This window comes from Gavia stellata, chromosome Z (genome assembly GCF_030936135.1).
Source record: "Gavia stellata isolate bGavSte3 chromosome Z, bGavSte3.hap2, whole genome shotgun sequence".
In the NCBI taxonomy this organism is placed as follows: Eukaryota; Metazoa; Chordata; class Aves; order Gaviiformes; family Gaviidae; genus Gavia; species Gavia stellata.
The window spans coordinates 13,351,323-13,370,143 of NC_082637.1; the positions used below are offsets into that span (position 1 = coordinate 13,351,323).

The following is an 18,821-nucleotide window of genomic DNA, read 5'->3' on the forward strand; positions in this document are numbered from 1 at the left end:
TTGCTTGACCTGATCTAATCATAAAGACAGTAGACCTGACTAGATCTTGATTCATCTATTTAGTGAACTCAGAGAAAAATTGGGGGAAGAGAAAATGAAGGTAATAACCACAAGTACCAAAAATGAAGAAAAACATTTGCTTAAACTATTAAGTTCGATTAAGCTCCAAAGCTATGGCCATGTTAACAATGTTGCAAAAGAACATAAAGAATTTTTTTCTTCATGGCAACTTTCCTTGTGTTTACATTTTGGATTAAAAATTAGTTTAGAGTCTGTTATACAGCATATAACACAGCTATAAGAAGTTATTCAGGAAAGTAAGGACAAAGGACAACAGATGAACTTCAGAAAGCTCTCCTGAGCCTGAGCAGCTGGACAAGAAGGAGGAAGATGTAGTTCACTGTAGATTAATGAAAATTGATAAAGCATGGCATGGTGAAGGGGGAAAGGCAACAGAGAAATAATTCCAACCTTTGTGTATTAAAATGACGGGCTCTCACCTACCTGCTACTGTGCAGAAATGGCAACCTGAGCTGCCATTTTCATGGGAAAAAAAATTTGGAACTATATAACAAGCCCATTTCAACAGCTGTCCAAAAAGGCTGTGTCAAGTATTCAGAATTACCAAGAAACAAAAAAATAATGAAGAATACACTATGCCACTAAATAAACTATCTCAAACACTGTGCTCAGTGTTTCACTGTTCATTATCTCCTTCAAGACAATAGCTCCAAGAAGCAGCAAATGAAGGTAATAAAAAGCTAGTGAAAAATAAGAGAAGATACATCTAAATTAATTTTTAAGTGTTATAATTCATAGTAAAGATTCATGTTTCTAGCACCAAGTGACTCAGGGGAGACCAAGAAAGTATGTGAAAGATTAATCTATCAACAGATTCTCAACAAAGAAAACCTACCCATACCAAGAAATTTAATCTGAGTTGAAAACAGAAGCCAGGATGAACAAAGGGGAGATGTCCTACTGCCCTGTTCTTACTCTTCCCATGATATTTACTTAGTCATTGCTGGACAGAGAGTGCTGGATAAAACAGGCATTTACCCTATCCACAGTCTCCATTCTTGCAGTTTTGACCAGATTTGGTTAATGACTGTTCTAGATAACGAAACATATAGCTAACATTACATCCAAATAAACAGATGTTAAAGTTTGGAGTGAGCATTTAGAATCGTCTTTGTTTTAAATATATACATTTAAAAATGGAGAAAGAGTGGAATTTGAACAAAAGAAAACTTCAAATCAGAAACAGTGTCTCAATGAGCCTTTCGTGAGAGTTACAACTACAATGGATTTAGAGCTACCCTTAGGATTTCCATGCATCAATAAGACTAAGCAGTTTATTAGGGAGTTGCTGTTTGGCATGAGAATTGGAATGCACAATGGCTGTGTTTAAACATAGGCAATGTTTAGCCAAGACAACCAGCTTTTTTATTACTACTTATTTACTTTTAAAGCTTGCAATTTCAGAGGAGTCTTTCTCCAGAGCATGCCCTGGAGCCAGTGTGTATATAAAGTGCATAAATATCCCAGCCTAATTTACTAAATGCTTAAATTCTGTTGTAATTTACAAATGCGTTGGGAAAGTCCATTGTTAAGTGCCAGTTTCTGGAAAAAGCCAACATATTTGGCCACAGCTTGGTAATACCCAGTACATACAACAGCACAGAAGCCTTCTCAGCATACAGCACGGATCTTAAACCAAGAGCTTTAGCTGCAGTGTAACTGTTCTGCAATGAGGGAGCTACATACATGTGTATAGATTTGCAAGTGTGTGTGTGTAATATACATGATGCTGACACTGCTCAGGGACCGCAGCTGCTCCTTTCTGACAGAGAAAGAGAATTGAAGAGGCAGGACTCGATCTTCAGGCTGCTGATTTTCAGCTGGTGCCAGAAGCCAGGCTCACACAGCTGCTGTAAAAGTACCACTAGCCCATCTGTCCTCTAAGTGCAAGCAGTAGACACAGACTATTTGGGTCTGTTGTTTACATCTCCATTGCTGTTCACCACCTAATATCCTGCCAATGTTTGTCTGCTCAGAACAGAAGCAAGACAGGCTTGGTAAATTTTTTTGAACAGCTAGAAAGTAAGGCATGCAATTTGCAAGATTTTTCCCTATCTATGTCATATTATATGCATCACTGACTGAGTATGTAGGAAAGCTTCAGTTCTTCCCCTCTTTTATGCTCATCGTTAATAATTAAATACAAAGCGTGTGCTGTGATGGGCAGCAGGTATAGCACATTGTTAATATGGCAATCAGTGCAATCAATTCTGTTTACTTCCAAGCTGGACCCTTCCTTTCAGCATCATGAAAATGGATTAAAGAAAAAAAAAGTTCTATGAACGGCAGAACTATCAAGCCTCATTCCCTCACAGATTTGCTTCTCACATGCGCTCCGTTTCCTCACTTAAAGTAATTTTCCCCAATCTCTCCAGAATCCTCCAGCACTCCTCACTATCAGCTGGGCCAGGCGTAGCACTGCACGCTGCTAAGTAACAACTTAAAGTTGTGCTGAGCCACTGGTCAACCTGTATGTGTTCATCCATCATTTCACTGGTCAAATTTTCTACCTTTACTTGAAAAATTCTTAAGAACTTAATGGCTTTGATACCTTCATTCCTCTTTCAGATTGGCCTGATTTTGGCCAATAACTTCCAAAGATACTAGAAGAAACAAAGAACAGACCATCCTACAAACCTCACATTATTAAGGATCAAGGCAAGTGTATACTTTTTACTTCTGGGTTCTGAACCTTTAGACTGAAATCACAGTCCCACAGTTTCCCCTCAGTAAATGAGACACTTCTTATAAAAAACACCACACTCATGAAATAATGAATGAAGACTTTCAGAAAAAAAGAAACAAACAACACATACACACATACTTAGAAGATTCGTTAAAAAGACTCATGGAAACTGGAAATATGATTGACAGCTCTGTATACTAATAATATTCCTAAGTAATTAGCAAATAAGTAGGTACAGATTTAAACAAGATAATAAATCTTTGTATAAAAAAAGTTTGTGTTTTGTATTCTCAAAAAAGAGTTGTCTTAAAGGAGCCAGACCTTCTAATTCTGGGTACTACATTCAAATCAGTTCATACTGACTAATACTTATTTTAACCTACCCCATCAATGACTGTGCCACTGAAGTGTAAAAACTACATTATAAAAACTCCGGTCATACCCAGCTTCTGGGCTAACAACTTCATATTGGTTAAAGGTGACAAGGCCAAGACCAGGAGCCACAGACACAGCCAGATTCTCATGTATTGAGATCACTGATGAGATTTGTTTGACCTGTCAATTAGAGTATTTTGGCAGACAAAAGACTGGGGGAAGGGAGCTGGCAGATGGATAGTTGAAGTTCAAACACAAAGAAAAGGATGGATGTTAAAGTACCACAGCAAATACTAGACAAAGTTTGAATGATGAATCTGTTTGGGAAAAAAACCCACCAAACAACAGAAAGAAAAAACCACCACCACACACCCTATCTTTGGATCATCTTCAAAAAAAAAAAAACCCCACCAAACTAAAACCACACAACACAACCACAACGCTAGTCAAGCAAGGAGAATATCCAGATATTTATTATTATATTGAGAAAACAGGCATACCAAGCACAGCATAGAACAGATGCACAGGGAACGCTGTATTTACTTTCGGTGTAAATTTTTCTACTTACAGCATTTTCCATACTACTGCCTAAGAGAAGAAATATACAGCAGATACACAACCAAGTTACTTAGCAGGTCTTTCCTCTTTACACGTGCCAGAACAAGCCAAATAACAACATTTAGACTTTGGAAGCTCCGTTATATCCAACCATGGAGCAATTTCCCTCCCCAAGGAAAAGGCTGGCAGCTTGCTTTCAAACCTGGCATTCTCCAAACACCTTATTCCTACATTTTGGTTCCAGCAGATTATCACTAGCTGGACAAATCAAGAGGCTGCTGTGGAGATGTCACTGACATTTAAATTAGAAGACACGACTGGCAGATAGGGCCACCTGCTGTACTTCCAAACACAAGCAGGACCCACCAACTACTATACAGCAGGGGAATGGCAAACAAAGAAGTGAGAGACTCTCTTAGAGGAAGCAAGGAGAGATGAATGAAGAGGAAGAATTGAAGAACAACTTGTGCATTTGTCTCCCAGTACCCTCGTTCCCAGAATGGAATTCATTTATTTGAGGTAGCACTATAGGAATACACTCCAATTCCTCTCTTAAAATAACAGCCACAAAACCAGCACGTGTCACAGAATCACACAGAATCACTAAGGTTAGAAAAGACCTGTAAGATCATCAAGTCCAACCATTAAAAAAAAAAAAAAAACCACACAAAAAAACCCCCACCCACACACGAAAACCACCACACAAAAAACCACCCACCACACACCACCATGCCCATCAAGCCACGTCCCACAATGCCACATCCACACGCTCCTTGAATACCTCCAGGGAGTGTGACTCCACCACCTCCCTGGGCAGCCTGTTCCACTGTGTTACCACTCTCTCAGTAAAGAAATTTTTCCTAATATCCAGTCTGAATCTCCCCTGGCACAACTTGAGGCCATTTCCTCTAGTCCTGTCACTCATCACTTGGGAGAACAGACCAACACCCACCTCCCTGCAACCCCCTTTCAGGTCATTGTAGAGAGCCATAAGGTCTCCCCTGAGCCTCCTCTTCTCCAGACTGGACAACCCCAGTTCCCTCAGCCGCTTCTCATAAGACTTGTGCTCCAGACCCTTCACCAGCTTCGTCGCCCTTCTCTGGACACGCTCCAACACCTCAATGTCCTTCTTGTAGTGAGGGGCCCAAAACTGAACACAGCATTCGAGGTGCGGCCTCACCAGCGCCGAGTACAGGGGCACGATCACCTCCCTGCTCCTGCTGGCCACACTGTTTCTGATACAGGCCGGGATGCCGTTGGCCTTCTTGGCCACCTGGGCACACTGCTGGCTCATCTTCAGCCGGCTGTCGATCAACACCCCCAGGTCCTTTTCTGCGGGGGAGCTTTCCAGGCACTTGTCCCCAAGCCTGTAGCGTTGCCTGGGGTTGTTGTGACCCAAGTGCAGGACCCGGCACTTGGCCTTGTTGAACCTCATACAATTGGCCTCAGCCCATTGATCCAGCCTGTCCAGATCCCTCTGCTGAGCCTTCCTACCCTTAAGCAGGTCAACACTCCCTCCCAACTTGGTGTCATCTGCAAACTTACTGAGGGAACACTCAAGCTCCTCATCCAGATCATCAATAAATAGATTAAACAAGACTGGCCCCAAAACTGAGCCCTGGGGGACTCCGCTTGTGACCGGCCACCAACTGGATTTAACTCCATTCACCACAACTCTCTGGGCTCGGCCATCCAGCCAGTTTTTTACCCAGCGAAGAGTGCACCTGTCTAAGCCACGATTCGCCAGTTTCTCCAGGAGAATACTATGGGAGACAGTGTCAAAGGCTTTACTAAAGTGCAGGTCGACAACATCCACAGCCTTTCCCTCATCCACTAGACAGGTCACCTGGTCATAGAAGGAGATGAGGTTGGTCAAGCAGGACCTGCCTTTCATGAACCCGTGCTGGCTGGGCCTGATCCCTTGGTTGTCCTGCACGTGTCCTGTGAGCGCCCTCAGGATGAACCTCTCCATAATCTTCCCCGGCACCGAGGTCATGTTGACAGTCCTGTAGTTCCCCGGATCCTCCTTCTGGCCCTTCTTGTAGAAAGGCATTATGTTGGCAAGCCTCCAGTCATCTGGGACCTCCCTTATTAACCAGGACTGTTGATAAATGATGGAGAGTGGCTTGGCAAGCTCCTCCGCCAGCTCCCTCAGCACCCTTGGGTGAATGCCATTAGGTCCCATAGACTTGTGAGTGTCCAGGTGGCACAGCAGGTTATTAACTGCTTCCTCCTGGATTATGGGGAGTTTATTTTGCTCTCCATCCTTGTCTTCCAGCTCAGGGAGCTGAATACCCTGAGGATACCTGGTCTGGCTGTTAACAACTGAGGCAAAGAAGGTATTAATACCCAACCAATCTCACAAATTGGGACATATAGAAGCAGATAAAAATCCCTATTATTATTAGCAATGAATTTTATTCTTTCATTACTTTAGAAAAAAAATATTATAAAACTGTTTAAAAGTAAAGATTTCTTTATACCTAGACCTCACCTAAGGAAAACACCAAGTAGGCAGGCCTTCCAAATACATAGGAGAGGAACGTCTACACAGCAGTATTAGACCACTTTCATAGGGCACACTACCACTGAAGTACTGTTACAGTACCTGCACAGAATTGTTAAATGTAGCACAGATCATAAGATGGTAACATGGGGGTCAGCATGGAAAAGGCATCACACACTAACCAGAAAAGCTTCTTGGCATGTAGCAGGGGAACAGAGATCATGCTGAGTTCCCCAAAACTGAAGCAAGTCTGCAACAGATAAAATGCCATTGGTGGATTTTATGCTACATTGAGTGGATCAGATTAAAAATATAGGTGATGCTGCGTAAGTACCAGAGTTTATTCTTAGGCTTCATATAATGGTGATATCCTGCAATAAGGAGAACGGTTGCGTTCAAGCAGAATTCAGCCACCATTCCGCTTTTCGGTGGCAAACTTGCCACATGTGTCAGGGCAGACACAGATCTGCCCAAAGAGGTCCCACCTGGAGCATCTCCCACCAGCTGCCATATAAAGAGAAGTGGTCAGACAGCCACCAATTAAATGTTCACAGAGGGCTGCCCTGACTGCAGCTGGGCACACAGGGAAGAACTGAGGTGGGGGAAACCTTTCAAAAATCCTGGGCACAGGCAGCAGATTTAACCCAGTTTTCTACAGATCACCAGGGTATGGAGCAGCCACAAGGTTTGGTGTGTATGTCTGTCACTGCTAAGAAGCAGCAGGTTTCTGCAGTAGCTGGATTTTGGGAGGGGGAGTAAATAAACAAACAGTGCTTCATGGCTTGGTACTGCATTGCTGTTGCCTGGGCCGCAGACGACACCAGCACTTCTTGTAAAGGCTGATGCCCAACAGGACAGAGGCAATCCTCTGACCAGCTGGAGACAGCCAAAGCATGATCTGTCCACAGTGCTACACAAGGCCCAGTATGGCCAGGAGCTTACCAGGTACATGTGTACAGATCATTCTCAATTTCCATACTAACGTTTCTCCATTCTTCTGCCATTTCTTTGCTAATGCTGGGATAGCCTTTGAGGATTAAAAGTATTACCAGAAGCAACTGTCCATTGACAGCTCTACACAGTAAACAAGTGTCAAGGAAACAAAGCCTTAATGATGCTCTCTCATCTAAAAATACTATAAACAATGTCTGTGTTACTGATGAATAAAAGAGGGCCTTGTTCCTAATGAAGAGGATAGACTATCAGACAAAAATTCACTTCCCAGCTCTATAGGACTCAGTGCATAAACCTAGGGTATTCATTCAACTTCACTGAGCTTTGCTCCCTCCCAGCCCTTCTGAGGGGACAAGCTGACACTACTGCTGCGACACAAGGGATCTCAGGACTAACTATCTGAGAATCAAGGCATTAGTATTTGGAAAAGTTCATTATAATCTTCTGCAGAAAGGCACTGTGGAAACATAAAGCCTTCTTAGAATTGTGCCCTAAATAGCCTGCCAAAACAAATCCAAATATTATTTCCACTGAGAAAGACAAAAACAAAACTATTTTTTCCCTTTACTTCCTCTTGGAAATTTTCCTGTATCTAAGAGATTTCATGTCTGCTCTCTTCCCAAGTGCTGCAGTTTGATCCATTTCTGGTGTTCCAATAGTGACTTCCTCTCATGGGTTTCCTCCTCCAATTGTGACACAAAATAAACAGCGAGGTCTGCCCCACTCTTCCCATGTTAACGCAGTCTCATGCATAATTCTACAAGATCCAGAAGTGCAAAAGACTTAACTAGACAACTGACCCAGAGAAGAGGAGAAAGAGCTTACAGCATCATGTTCTTCAACCTGTTAAGAAGGTCATAACCTATTTACTGTGAAATGGAAACAAGAATATCACAAGATGTTAGAAAAAAAATTGATTTGGAAATTACAACTTAGTTTCTCCAGATCTCTGCTAGTTTGTCCTCTTTGTCCTATTGTCCAATTCTGCCCAAATCCTTTTATGAACCTAGCCATTTGTTTCCAAATATACTTCTGAAATTAGAGACATATTTACATTTTTTAACAAGAACTATGTCACACAATGACTGTCCCACCCATATCTCAAATCTGTCACTCTGTTATTCGCCTTGCAGGCCATTTTGGAAACATGTAAATACATAGGAAAATGAAATTCGTAAGATATCAGTATACTTTATTTTCAAAACAACTAAGGAAATGCTGCAATTCCTAAGTATTATGACATTCTAGCTGAAAATGCAACATACCGTCAACCTGGAGAAAACTACATCTCAGCATCATCCACCTGATTTATGCAGAAGAAATTTGATTCTGAAGAGTGTCACAAATAAAAACAAATATTAATATTATTTGCTACATGAACAATGCCCATGTCATGCCAATGGAAGCAGGAATATATTTCAAAGCAAAAACACAAGGAAGATGAAAATCCATTTAAAGGTTTTCAATACTCTCTGTGCTGTGTGTGAGTGATCTTTATGACAGAACACAAATCTACACCACACATCTTTGTTTTGTTCTTACACACTGCTATTACCCTGGAAATTCAGGAACTTTTAAATATGAACCAAATAGACTTCACATGAGAGGGAGTCATGACAGAAAGAGCACTAAAACTAGGATTCCCCTCCCACAGGCATCTTTAGGATTATGTTTTGCCCCACTTCAGGCCAAAATATTTTTTTGGTGGGAGCGGAGGGGGTAGGGGTGTGTGGTGTTGCAAAAGATTATATTCTTAAGCAATTCACTTGGACAAAATTACAAGGTAACATTTCAACTATTTCCCACTAGAATTTTCAACAAAAGGGATATTCCAGTAAAACATATTTATTTAATTAAATCAGTATTTTTCCATTACTACATTTTTTTTTGACCAGCTCCTATCATTAAGAAAGCCAAAAATTAGCAGTTTAGGGATCACGCACTTTCCTGTCACTCATTCCCATGGTAAATTGGTGCCTCGTTTAGCCTATTAAAGATCACCTCAACTAAAAAAGCACAGTATGTTTATAATTTTATAATGTACCTGACCTGTCAAGCCAAAACGGTGTCAGGAAAGGAACATGACTAATATTCCTGTTCCCTGTATTTGAAGGCTAAGATATGGGTTCTTACCAGCTCTTGGTAAGGCTTGAGCACATCAGCGGTCTGCCAGCCCGCCGTGGTGGGCTGAGGACCTAAGTTTTATTGGGATCCATTTGCAAAAGCACACACTGAGAGTGCGGTCCTGACCCAGGCTGTCACAGGTGAGGACCCATGCAGCAGCCACTGCTGTCAAAGCATATTCTGGGAAGCTGGCACCTTTCAGACGTACTGCTTTGTTATCTTCCTCTTCTTCCCATCTCAGCCCCAAGGATCCTTATCAACTTGTCCTGTGCAATTCATTATTTCATATAACTCTTTTTATCAAGTAGTTTAGAATTAACCTCATACAGTAAACAAGCTTACAATTTCTTCTTATGGGATAGGTTTTTAGTATCTCAAATAATTTTTTCTACTCCCATGGTGTTTACCTGTTCTCAGTTCTCCTTCTCTCCCTCGTAAGAATAAGCAGAAAAATTATTTTCAATGGAGAAACACAACACATCCCAGGAAGAAACAAAAAAAAAAAAAAAAAAAAAGAAAAAAGAAGAAAGCAGAAACAGACATGGTGCTGAAGAGCAAAAAACTGGGGATCTCCAGGATGGAAATAATTTACCAGTAGCTCAGGAAACAGCAGACCACCACAAACAGTTTCAGAAACGTCAGGTTTTTATCCTGAAAACCAAATTGCATTTCTCAATGCTGGCAAAACTATTCATTAATAAATGCTTTCATATGACACTGGATATTTTGGAAAACTTTCAGGGGAAAAGCAAGCTAAACCACCTTTCCCCAGCTTGTGTCAGTCAGAGGAATTAACTCCTACTGCAACCTCTTCAGAGCAGTGACTTCTGGACTTCAAAAATCATTGCATCAAAATCATTATGTTTTCCCTGGAGGTAGCTTTCAACCTGAATTAATTTATTATTCTATATTTTCAACATTTCACTGGGGGGGGGGGGGGGGGCGGGGGCAGAACCAAGCCACAACAGTATTCTTCTGATACAAGTGTTTTGTCAAAAAAAGAATCCCCAACCCTGTATTTTAACAAACATTGTTTCACAAACCTCCAAATCAAAGTAAACCTCAAAAAGTTTGTAACTCAGATGAAAGGATCACTTTGAAGGCTATTACCAAGCTGAATTTAAAATGTAATTTGAGTATTTTTTTAATCCTTGTTGCAAACTAAATACTTCAGAAGGCATAATGAAGACCTAGCGCCTCATTTTCAAGTTCTCGTCCTAATGAAAACTAATGAAGGCATTCTGGTAAAGTACAATACAAGCCAACCAAAGGAACTACTTGTATCATCTGTTACTTTCTGTACATTGCCAGGATACTTCTGCAATGCATTGATTTTCCAAAGCTTCTGAAAGCTTCATACCTCTCAATAGCAAGGAACATACTTCAACATTGACAGGCTGGCAGGGAAACAATGTACTTTACACTCATCTTGGTGCTGAGTTCAGGCTTGAGAGCGAAACATCAGTCCCTAGCCTGTTGCAGGCTGAAATGTGCTGGCCAAAAGGCATCAGTGCACTGCTTTACATACTTTCACATACTATCATTTGTCACTCAAGGATCAAGGTGCTAGAGTACATGCACACTGCACACACTTCATCCTGCATAGTCCACAAAGCCTTTGCATTTTGCCTCTCAGAGATCACATGTGCCATTTTACACAGCTCCCTACAGCATCCCCTTCACATCCAGGCAGTTTGTCTCTTCTTCCACCGCTGACAAGATAAGTTCACCTTTAACGTCTAGAACTAGAAACCTAAGCTATGGTAGTGCTAAAAAATGAAGCACAGCAAAAATAAGGTTTCCACCTCCTTGTCACAGTCTGAACCACAGGCCATTGACAAATGTAAGACTTCAAGCTCCAGCCTTAAAAGTGCTCTTTGAAATGAGGGATGCCTAGAGGTGGTTCAGGTTTCAATTTAAAGCTCTGGCTAAGGTTGAATTTATTTCTGAAGTTGCAGTGCCATTCTGAAGCAAATCGCCCAGTTTTCCCAACCTACCATCAGTTGGTTTGATTTGCAGAGCAGTTTCAGTGCACCTGAGCTACATCCCTTTTAGAGGAAACTAAAACAGAAGCTCACATCCAGATGCATAGAAAAGTCATTCCAACTACTAATGGGATCATAGAATCATAGAATCACAGAATCATTTAGGTTGGAAAAGACCTTTAAGATCATCAAGTCCAACTGTAAACTTAGCACTGCCAAGTCCACCATTAAACCCTGTCCTTAAGCACCACATCTATACATCTTTCAAATACCTCCAGGGATGATGACTCAACCACTTCCCTGGGCAGCCTGACAACACTTTCAGCGAAGAAATTTTTCCTAATACCCAAACTAGACCTCCCTTGGTGCAATTTGAGGCCATTTCCTCTCATCCTATCCCTTGTTACTCAAAAGTGATCAAAGAAATGACTGGATATTTGGATGGCTTCAAGCTGTATGAATGAAAGAGATGTACAGTCCAGATCACCAGAAAAAAAAAAATCTCCTTCTATGACCAGGTGACCCGCCTAGTGGATGAGGGAAAAGCTGTCAATGTTATTTACCTAGACTTTAGCAAAGCCTTCGACAGTCTCTCAAAGCATTCTCCTGGAGAAACTGGCGACTCGTGGCTTAGACAGGTGCACTCTTCGCTGGGTAAAAAACTGACTGGATGGCAGAGCCCTGAGATTTGTAGTGAATGGAATGAAATCCAGTTAGCAGCCAGTCACAAGTGGAGTACCCCTGGGCTCAGTTTTGGGGCCGGTCTTGTTTAATCTATTTATCGATGATCTGGATGAGGGGATTGAGTGCTCCCTCAGCAAGTTTGCAGACGACACCAAGTTGGGTGGGAGTGTTGACCTGCTTAAGGGTAGGAAGGCTCTGCAGAGGGATCCGGACAGGCTGGATCAATGGGCTGAGGCCAATTGTATGAGGTTCAACAAGGCCAAGTGCCGGGTCCTGCACTTGGGTCACAACAACCCCATGCAACGCTACAGGCTTGGGGACGAGTGGCTGGAAAGCTCCCCCACAGAAAAGGACCTGGGGGTGCTGGTTGACAGCCGGCTGAAGATGAGCCAGCAGTGTGCCCAGGTGGCCAAGAAGGCCAACAGCATCCTGGCCTCTATCAGAAATAGCGTGGCCAGCTGGAGTAGGGAGGTGATCGTGCCGTGAGGCTGCACCTCGAATGCTGTGTTCAGTTTTGGGCCCCTCACTACAAGAAGGACATTGAGGTGCTGGAGTGTGTCCAGAGAAGGGCGACGAAGCTGGTGAGGGGTCTGGAGCACAAGTCTTATGAGGAGCAGCTGAGGGAACTGGGGTTGTTGAGTCTGGAGAAGAGGAGGCTCAGGGGAGACCTCATCGCTCTCTACAATGACCTGAAAGGGGGTTGCAGAGAGGTGGGTGTTGGTCTGTTCTCCCAAGTGATGAGTGACAGGACAAGGGGAAATGGCCTCAAGTTGTGCCAGGGGAGGTTCAGGCTGGACATTAGGAAAAATTTCTTTACTGAGAGAGTGGTGAAGCATTGGAACAGGCTGTCCAGGGAAGTGGTGGAGTCACCATCACTGGAAGTGTTCAAGGTACGTGTGGACGTGGCATTCTGGAACACGGTTTAGTGGGCATGGTGGTGTTGGGCTGATGGTTGGACTTGATGATCTTACAGGTCTTTTCCAACAGTAGTGATTCTGTGATCTAGCAAAAAGTAAACCCCAAGGAGCCTCAGCATCAACTTTTGACCTTCTAATTCTCTCTTGCAAAAATCCAAATGACATCCACAGTATTAAACTGATATTTTCAGAGCATTTTGTCAGCAAGGCATCAGATTGGCTCATCCAGTTTCTTACCAGACATATTCACATACCAATGCTGTAGCTTAGTTCTAATGACAGCAAAATTAGCCCAGAACCCCAGTAAAGGTCACATCACTTACCAGGCCATTGCAAGTGCTGATCGCTGCTGTCCCACTCCCAGAACCCGGCTGCCACACTGTGCCAATGAAGTGGCAACGAACTCCCGAGCGAGTTGCAATCTTCGCACTCGTGTGGTTGCCACATCTCCTTTCTACTATGTAGTTATGGGAAAGAAATCCCACGTGGACAGTCAAGTTAAAAAACAGATCCTTCTCTTCGTGGTTAATTTTATAATATACCACACTTTCATTTTTGCTGATATCTCTCTTCTTCCTCGTGTTTGAGATGTGATGGTGTAAATTAAAAGAAAGAAAATGCCCGCTTTCATCTACTCTTGCTGGATCAACCACGTGGTATTCTGGCAATGTCTTGATAAATTGCTCTGAGAGGAAGGGGAAAAAAAAGAAGCAAAACTAGGGTGAGTGCTAGCCTGTTCAGATCTCTCATGATTTAAAGGGAAAGTGAAAAGTGACAGCAATTCACCACACCATCCCACCAACACAAAGGCAGGCAGTGCACAGACCACCGTGCAATACAATCCTCATTTGGGCTTTCTACTCTCCCATTATAACATCCAATTTAGAAGCTAAACGTTCTTCTTTTCAAATATTTTGTCACCATTCATATAAAGTATTGACGGTCACACACACCCCTTCCCAATCCCACAAAAGCTGGGAACCCTCTCTGTCCTAGGTCCCCAGCACACGATGCTCTGACCAAGCAGATCATCCTCACACATCCAGAAAGCTGACCACCTGAAGTAGGAGACAGAGCCTTACAAATACACATGGGTGAAGAGAATACTAGTAATTGTCTTGATAGGCTGTAGCAATAGCACCTCAGCAGCATCAGCTTTAGGAGATGTTGCAGCAGATGAGGGAATTTTGAAGAAGGGTTTGAAGGGGAATGAAACAACCATGCCCTTTTTTATAAGGGGCTCCACCCAGGGTAAGACTGGACACCTTATCACTTGTCAGGATCCAGCAGGGGAAGAAAGCGTTACTGGCATTCTTGTCTCCTGCTATGACACAGAAGAAACAACACCTGTTCCCAATTTTTTTTTTTTTTTTAAATTAGTGTAAAATTCAAAAGCCCCAAGGAAATAACATAAATCCATGTAAAACACAGTCCCTAGGAACTCACACCCTACGGGCCAGATCATCTGCTGGCATACTTGACTTCAGCCCAAGAAATCACAGTCTGAACATATTTCACCAAAAAGAAATTGTGAGGATACATGTCATTCCAGTTCCTCCTTCCCCAGGGCTGTTCTTCATTCCCAAAGACCCAGCCACTTATACATGAAGTCATTACACCTCGTGCATTAATTAAGCTGGTTAACAGAGCAATTAGCCTGCTCCAGGTACTTCCAGAGCAATTTACTCCTACCTAGGACTGGTAAGACAATCCTTCTAGAGACACTTCTCTCTCCACTGCCCGCACCTTCAAAGCCATGCAGGATAAATCATGCCCAGACAGACAGCTGTCTGGATTCACCCCCTGTGGAAAGGAACATATCTCCTTTATTCTCACTAGCTGCCATACAAGATGCGGCTGCTCCTGTTTCCCCAGGCCATGGACTCCTGAGACATATGCACTGAAACACTCCCAATTCAAAACAAAACCCAAAACAAAACACAGAAAAACCCCACTTCCCAGCACATATACAAAACTACGTGAGAAGTTTGGCCTTGTCTCAGTAGCATCTTAATTTCAGAAGCAAGCTTATTCTCATACAAAACAGATTTCTTTGTACACAAGCCTTCCCACCAGCCTACAATGACTTTGTGCCTTCGCAGCGGGCTTTTAAATCTCCACAGTGGCAACTCTTGACAACACAGAGACTAACACCTATCAGAAGTTCCGAGAGACATCTCCTGCCCCTGTCAACATAAGCACAGCAGGGACTGAGACACTGAAAACTCAGTCCACACCTTCATGCCTGCAGTTATGGTACAAAAGGTGCCAGCTGCCTGACAATTTAGCAGCTGAAGCTACACTGAGGTCCCCGCTTCCTCACACTCCAGGGTGAAGCAAAAAATGGGCAGGGGGAAGAGAGGAGAAACACCTAAAAATATGGCTTACCTGCAGAAGTTGAATTATAAGACTCCTGGGAAGTCCTACACCCCATATTGTGGTAGCCAATACAGGCTACCAGAGAATGCTGCAAGACTGGGCCCCCATTTCTCTGGTTTTCAGCACAACTCATGAAATTATCAAATTTAATGCCCAAAGGAAAACTTACTCATTTGTTGTCACTGTGTGATTTGCCCCTGTTTGATGTCTTGAGCTTAATTTGTTGTGGCTTAACTGTTAAGCTCCATGCAAGACCAATGACTTGCTGTTTTGGACTTCAAACTATTCAAGGAAGTTTTTTATTTCATCACTACAGTAATTAGTGTGTAGAGGTTATGACAAATTAGACATCATCATCAGTAAAAGGGAAAATAATGCCTAAGCACCTGATAGCAACAGGATTATCAAAGCAGAGAAGTCTAACTTCTTCCACCCACTCGTTAAATACTCATTTCTGAATGCTAGTCACTGGAAAGGGGAATTATGCTGCAATAATAATATACTGTAACATAACTGCGGAAGTGAATTACTGAAGTTTCCAAAACACCAGAAGGAATAAGATTACAACACAAAAAAGTTTAACAAGATGAGGCTAAAGATAACTTCTGCAAGAAATCATCATGAGTTTTGTCTAGACTGTTGGGTAGAGGTTAGCAAAGGCAATCCTACCAATAACATGGGTAGAGGTTAGCAAAGGCAATCCTACCAATAACAGAACAATTTAATGAGCTCCACATTAAGCCTAACATACCACTTAACCTTTCTAGCTGAAGAAGAGTCTAAAACAAAGACAGGAAGTACAATTTTGGGGACACCTTTCTGCCCTTCTAGGAAAGAGTAACACTCAACTAGAAGGCAGAGGCAACAAACAGAGAAACTTAATACATGCAACCCACACTGCACAAGAATAAGGCTGTATTCTTCAACATTGACTGCCTCAGTTTTCCTAAAGTAATAATTAATTCCTATTAAAACACCACAGGTTCCCATAAAACGTACTGCCAGCAAACATTAAACGGAGGGAATCTATCCCAGTGCCACTGACAAGCCTCGGAGCTGGCACGTCACAGCATCCTTCTCCCTGGCCACCTAGAATACTCTCCACTCCCGGGAAGCCCTGCCTGTCAAGTGGCACTGCTCAGGATTTATAGGCCAGGAAAGGAAAGACTTCCCTGGTCAGCTTGTGTAGCTCCAGAGAATGCTCTGTCTTTCCACAGCTGCAGCTGGAGCACGCAGGCTTGCATCAGTGCTGCGAGCAAGACCAAAACATCACACTGAGCAGGACACGTTCGAGTCAGTACTTTGCCTTGCAAACACAGTGTTTGCACAGGCCCTTTTGGGCACATGGGATGAGCAAGGTTCAGGCCCTTCACGCTTGTTTGACAAGTCTAAGAATTGTTTAAGTTGTCGCAGAAACCTTCCCTGCAGACCCTCCTAATTCTGCGTCATTGAAAACATCTGATAATATTAAAAAAAACCTGCTGCCTGTTCTGCTCCTTTGTGGATTCAAACCCATCACACATGGCAGAGAACTGCCTATAGTAAGAATGGCTGTACACAAAGTGAATAAACTAGGATAAAGAGAAAAACATACACTGTCTGTCACGCATGACAGGAAAAGCACAATTTCTTTTAGACAGAGAACATGTTTTCTGACAAAATTCCTTTAAAATGTGACACATCAATATTTGACATTGTTTCATCTCCATCTCTGTAGTTCATCTACATCTGCTCCTCAGACTCTCTGGCTTCTTTTCAAACGATTCCTTGAGCTAGGAAACAGCATTGCTCAACTCTGGAAGAAGCATCTTCCCAAGCCAAAGAAAGACTCCGTACCCAGCAAACACCCCCAGCTCCAAAGCCCCATGGCAAAAAGGAGGCCTCCAACATTCAACAAGGGAATCCTTAACTGTCCCACCTGCCGCACTCGTCATGGGTGTGGAGGGAGCACAATACTTAACAGTCACTTCAGCTACGCAAGATACAAATTTCAGTCCTTCACACTTAGCACTGTGTTCAATCTTCCTTGACAAAAAATTAGACAAATTTTGAACTGTGCCTTTACACAAAGCTATTTGCAAACTCTTGGAAAAGCCTAAGTTTTTCATGCCTAAAAAGTTAAATTAATTCTACATTCATTTCCAAATGCCTGACAGTTAAACAGCTACTACATACTAACACAGCCATCCCTGCTCTGTCCCATGTAGAGTCACAGAAACACAATGATTGTTTGCATTCACTTTAAATTAATTCTGCACGAACTAACTTCAGGATAATTGGTCACTTTTCAGGCACCTTGCTTAACCACTTTTCCTTTCCCCGATCTCTGAGGGGCACAGAAGATTTTCTCCTCTGTGTTCAAGCTCTCCCACTGACAGCACCACAGCTGTTGACTGCATCAGGAAGGTTTTCAGGAAGCAAAATTTCCTCCTACACTTTCGGGTCTTCTACCACCAGGCAGAGTCTTCCAGCTAATCGTAATTTTTCTCTCTTGGGAGCTGCTCCTCTGATTTTCCTTAAACAGGCAACAGGATAAAATTCCTGAGTTACACTCCCCCAGGGAGTTGTGCAGCCAGTACCAACCGGGGGAATGAAGTTAATCCACCTGGGGGAGCAGCCTCAAGAGACTCCTCCTCGCTTTTAATTTACCGTCTTCACTGAATATGAACAACTCACAGGGGGTTTTACACCTTGATAACACCAATCCTTCTGCAGTTTGTGCTGCTGCAGTACAGAAGTGATCGTTTGTTTAAAAAAAAAAAAAAATCAGGACAGGAAACTTTTTCAGTTTAGTAGTACAAAACGATTCTGGTATTTAGAGAGGTGCCTCTTAACGAGGAAAATGAGCAAAAAGGAGGATTTAGCAGTACCTTCATCCACACAGCGCAACTCAGTGACTTCCAAAAGCAGGAGGAAGGCACAGCCAGAGCTGTGCGCTCTCACCGCAAAACCGAATTCGAAGTCTGCGGCAGCCAGCCCCAGGAGGCGCCGCGGGCAGCGCTGCGAGCTCCTACCCCGCCAGAGCCCGGGCAGTACCGCTAACACCAAACCGGGGACGGCGCGGGGCCGGAACAGCGAGGCTCGCCGTCCCTCCTGCCCGAGTACCGCCAAGGAGCAGCGACTGGACCGGCTGGAAGCCCTCCCGCGGCGAGGCTGCTCGGCGGGGAGGCGGCGGCGGGAACCCGCTCTCCCTCACGCCGCGCCCGCGGAACTCCCGCACCCCGACCCGCCCGCCGCCACTGACCTTGCCTCCCGTCGGGGAAGAGCAAGCTGCCCGCCGGCGGGGCCCAGCCCAGGCAGGGCGCTTGGACGTGAAGGACGAGCAGCCAGAAGGAGACGTGCGCCGCGCGGCTCCCCGGGACACATGGCATGGTGCGGCCGGGGAGCTCCGAGCGGGGCGCCGCGACCGCCGACGCCTAGCCGGGCCGCGGCATGGCCGGGCGGCGGGGCAGCGGCAGAGCGGCCTCCCGGCGCCGCCGGGACACAGGCGCCGCTCCCCACAAGGGCTGCGCGGGGCCGTCCCGGTGTCTGGTTTCTGCCGGCGGAGGAAGGAGGGCTGTGGGGAGGGAGCC

At 43.9% G+C, this 18,821-nt stretch overlaps 1 protein-coding gene across 1 annotated transcript in view; it reads right to left on the reverse strand.

The window, feature by feature from the left end:
• Positions 1–18,620, reverse strand: part of ADAMTS12 (ADAM metallopeptidase with thrombospondin type 1 motif 12) — a 172,742-nt gene extending 154,122 nt beyond the window's left edge. The window contains exons 1-2 of the mRNA XM_059833625.1: positions 18,494–18,620; positions 13,194–13,555 (exon numbers count right to left, since the gene is read on the reverse strand). Coding sequence (XP_059689608.1) covers positions 13,194–13,555; positions 18,494–18,620 — 489 coding nt within the window. The remainder of the gene's footprint in view (positions 1–13,193; positions 13,556–18,493) is intronic.
• Positions 18,621–18,821: the final 201 nt, after the last annotated feature.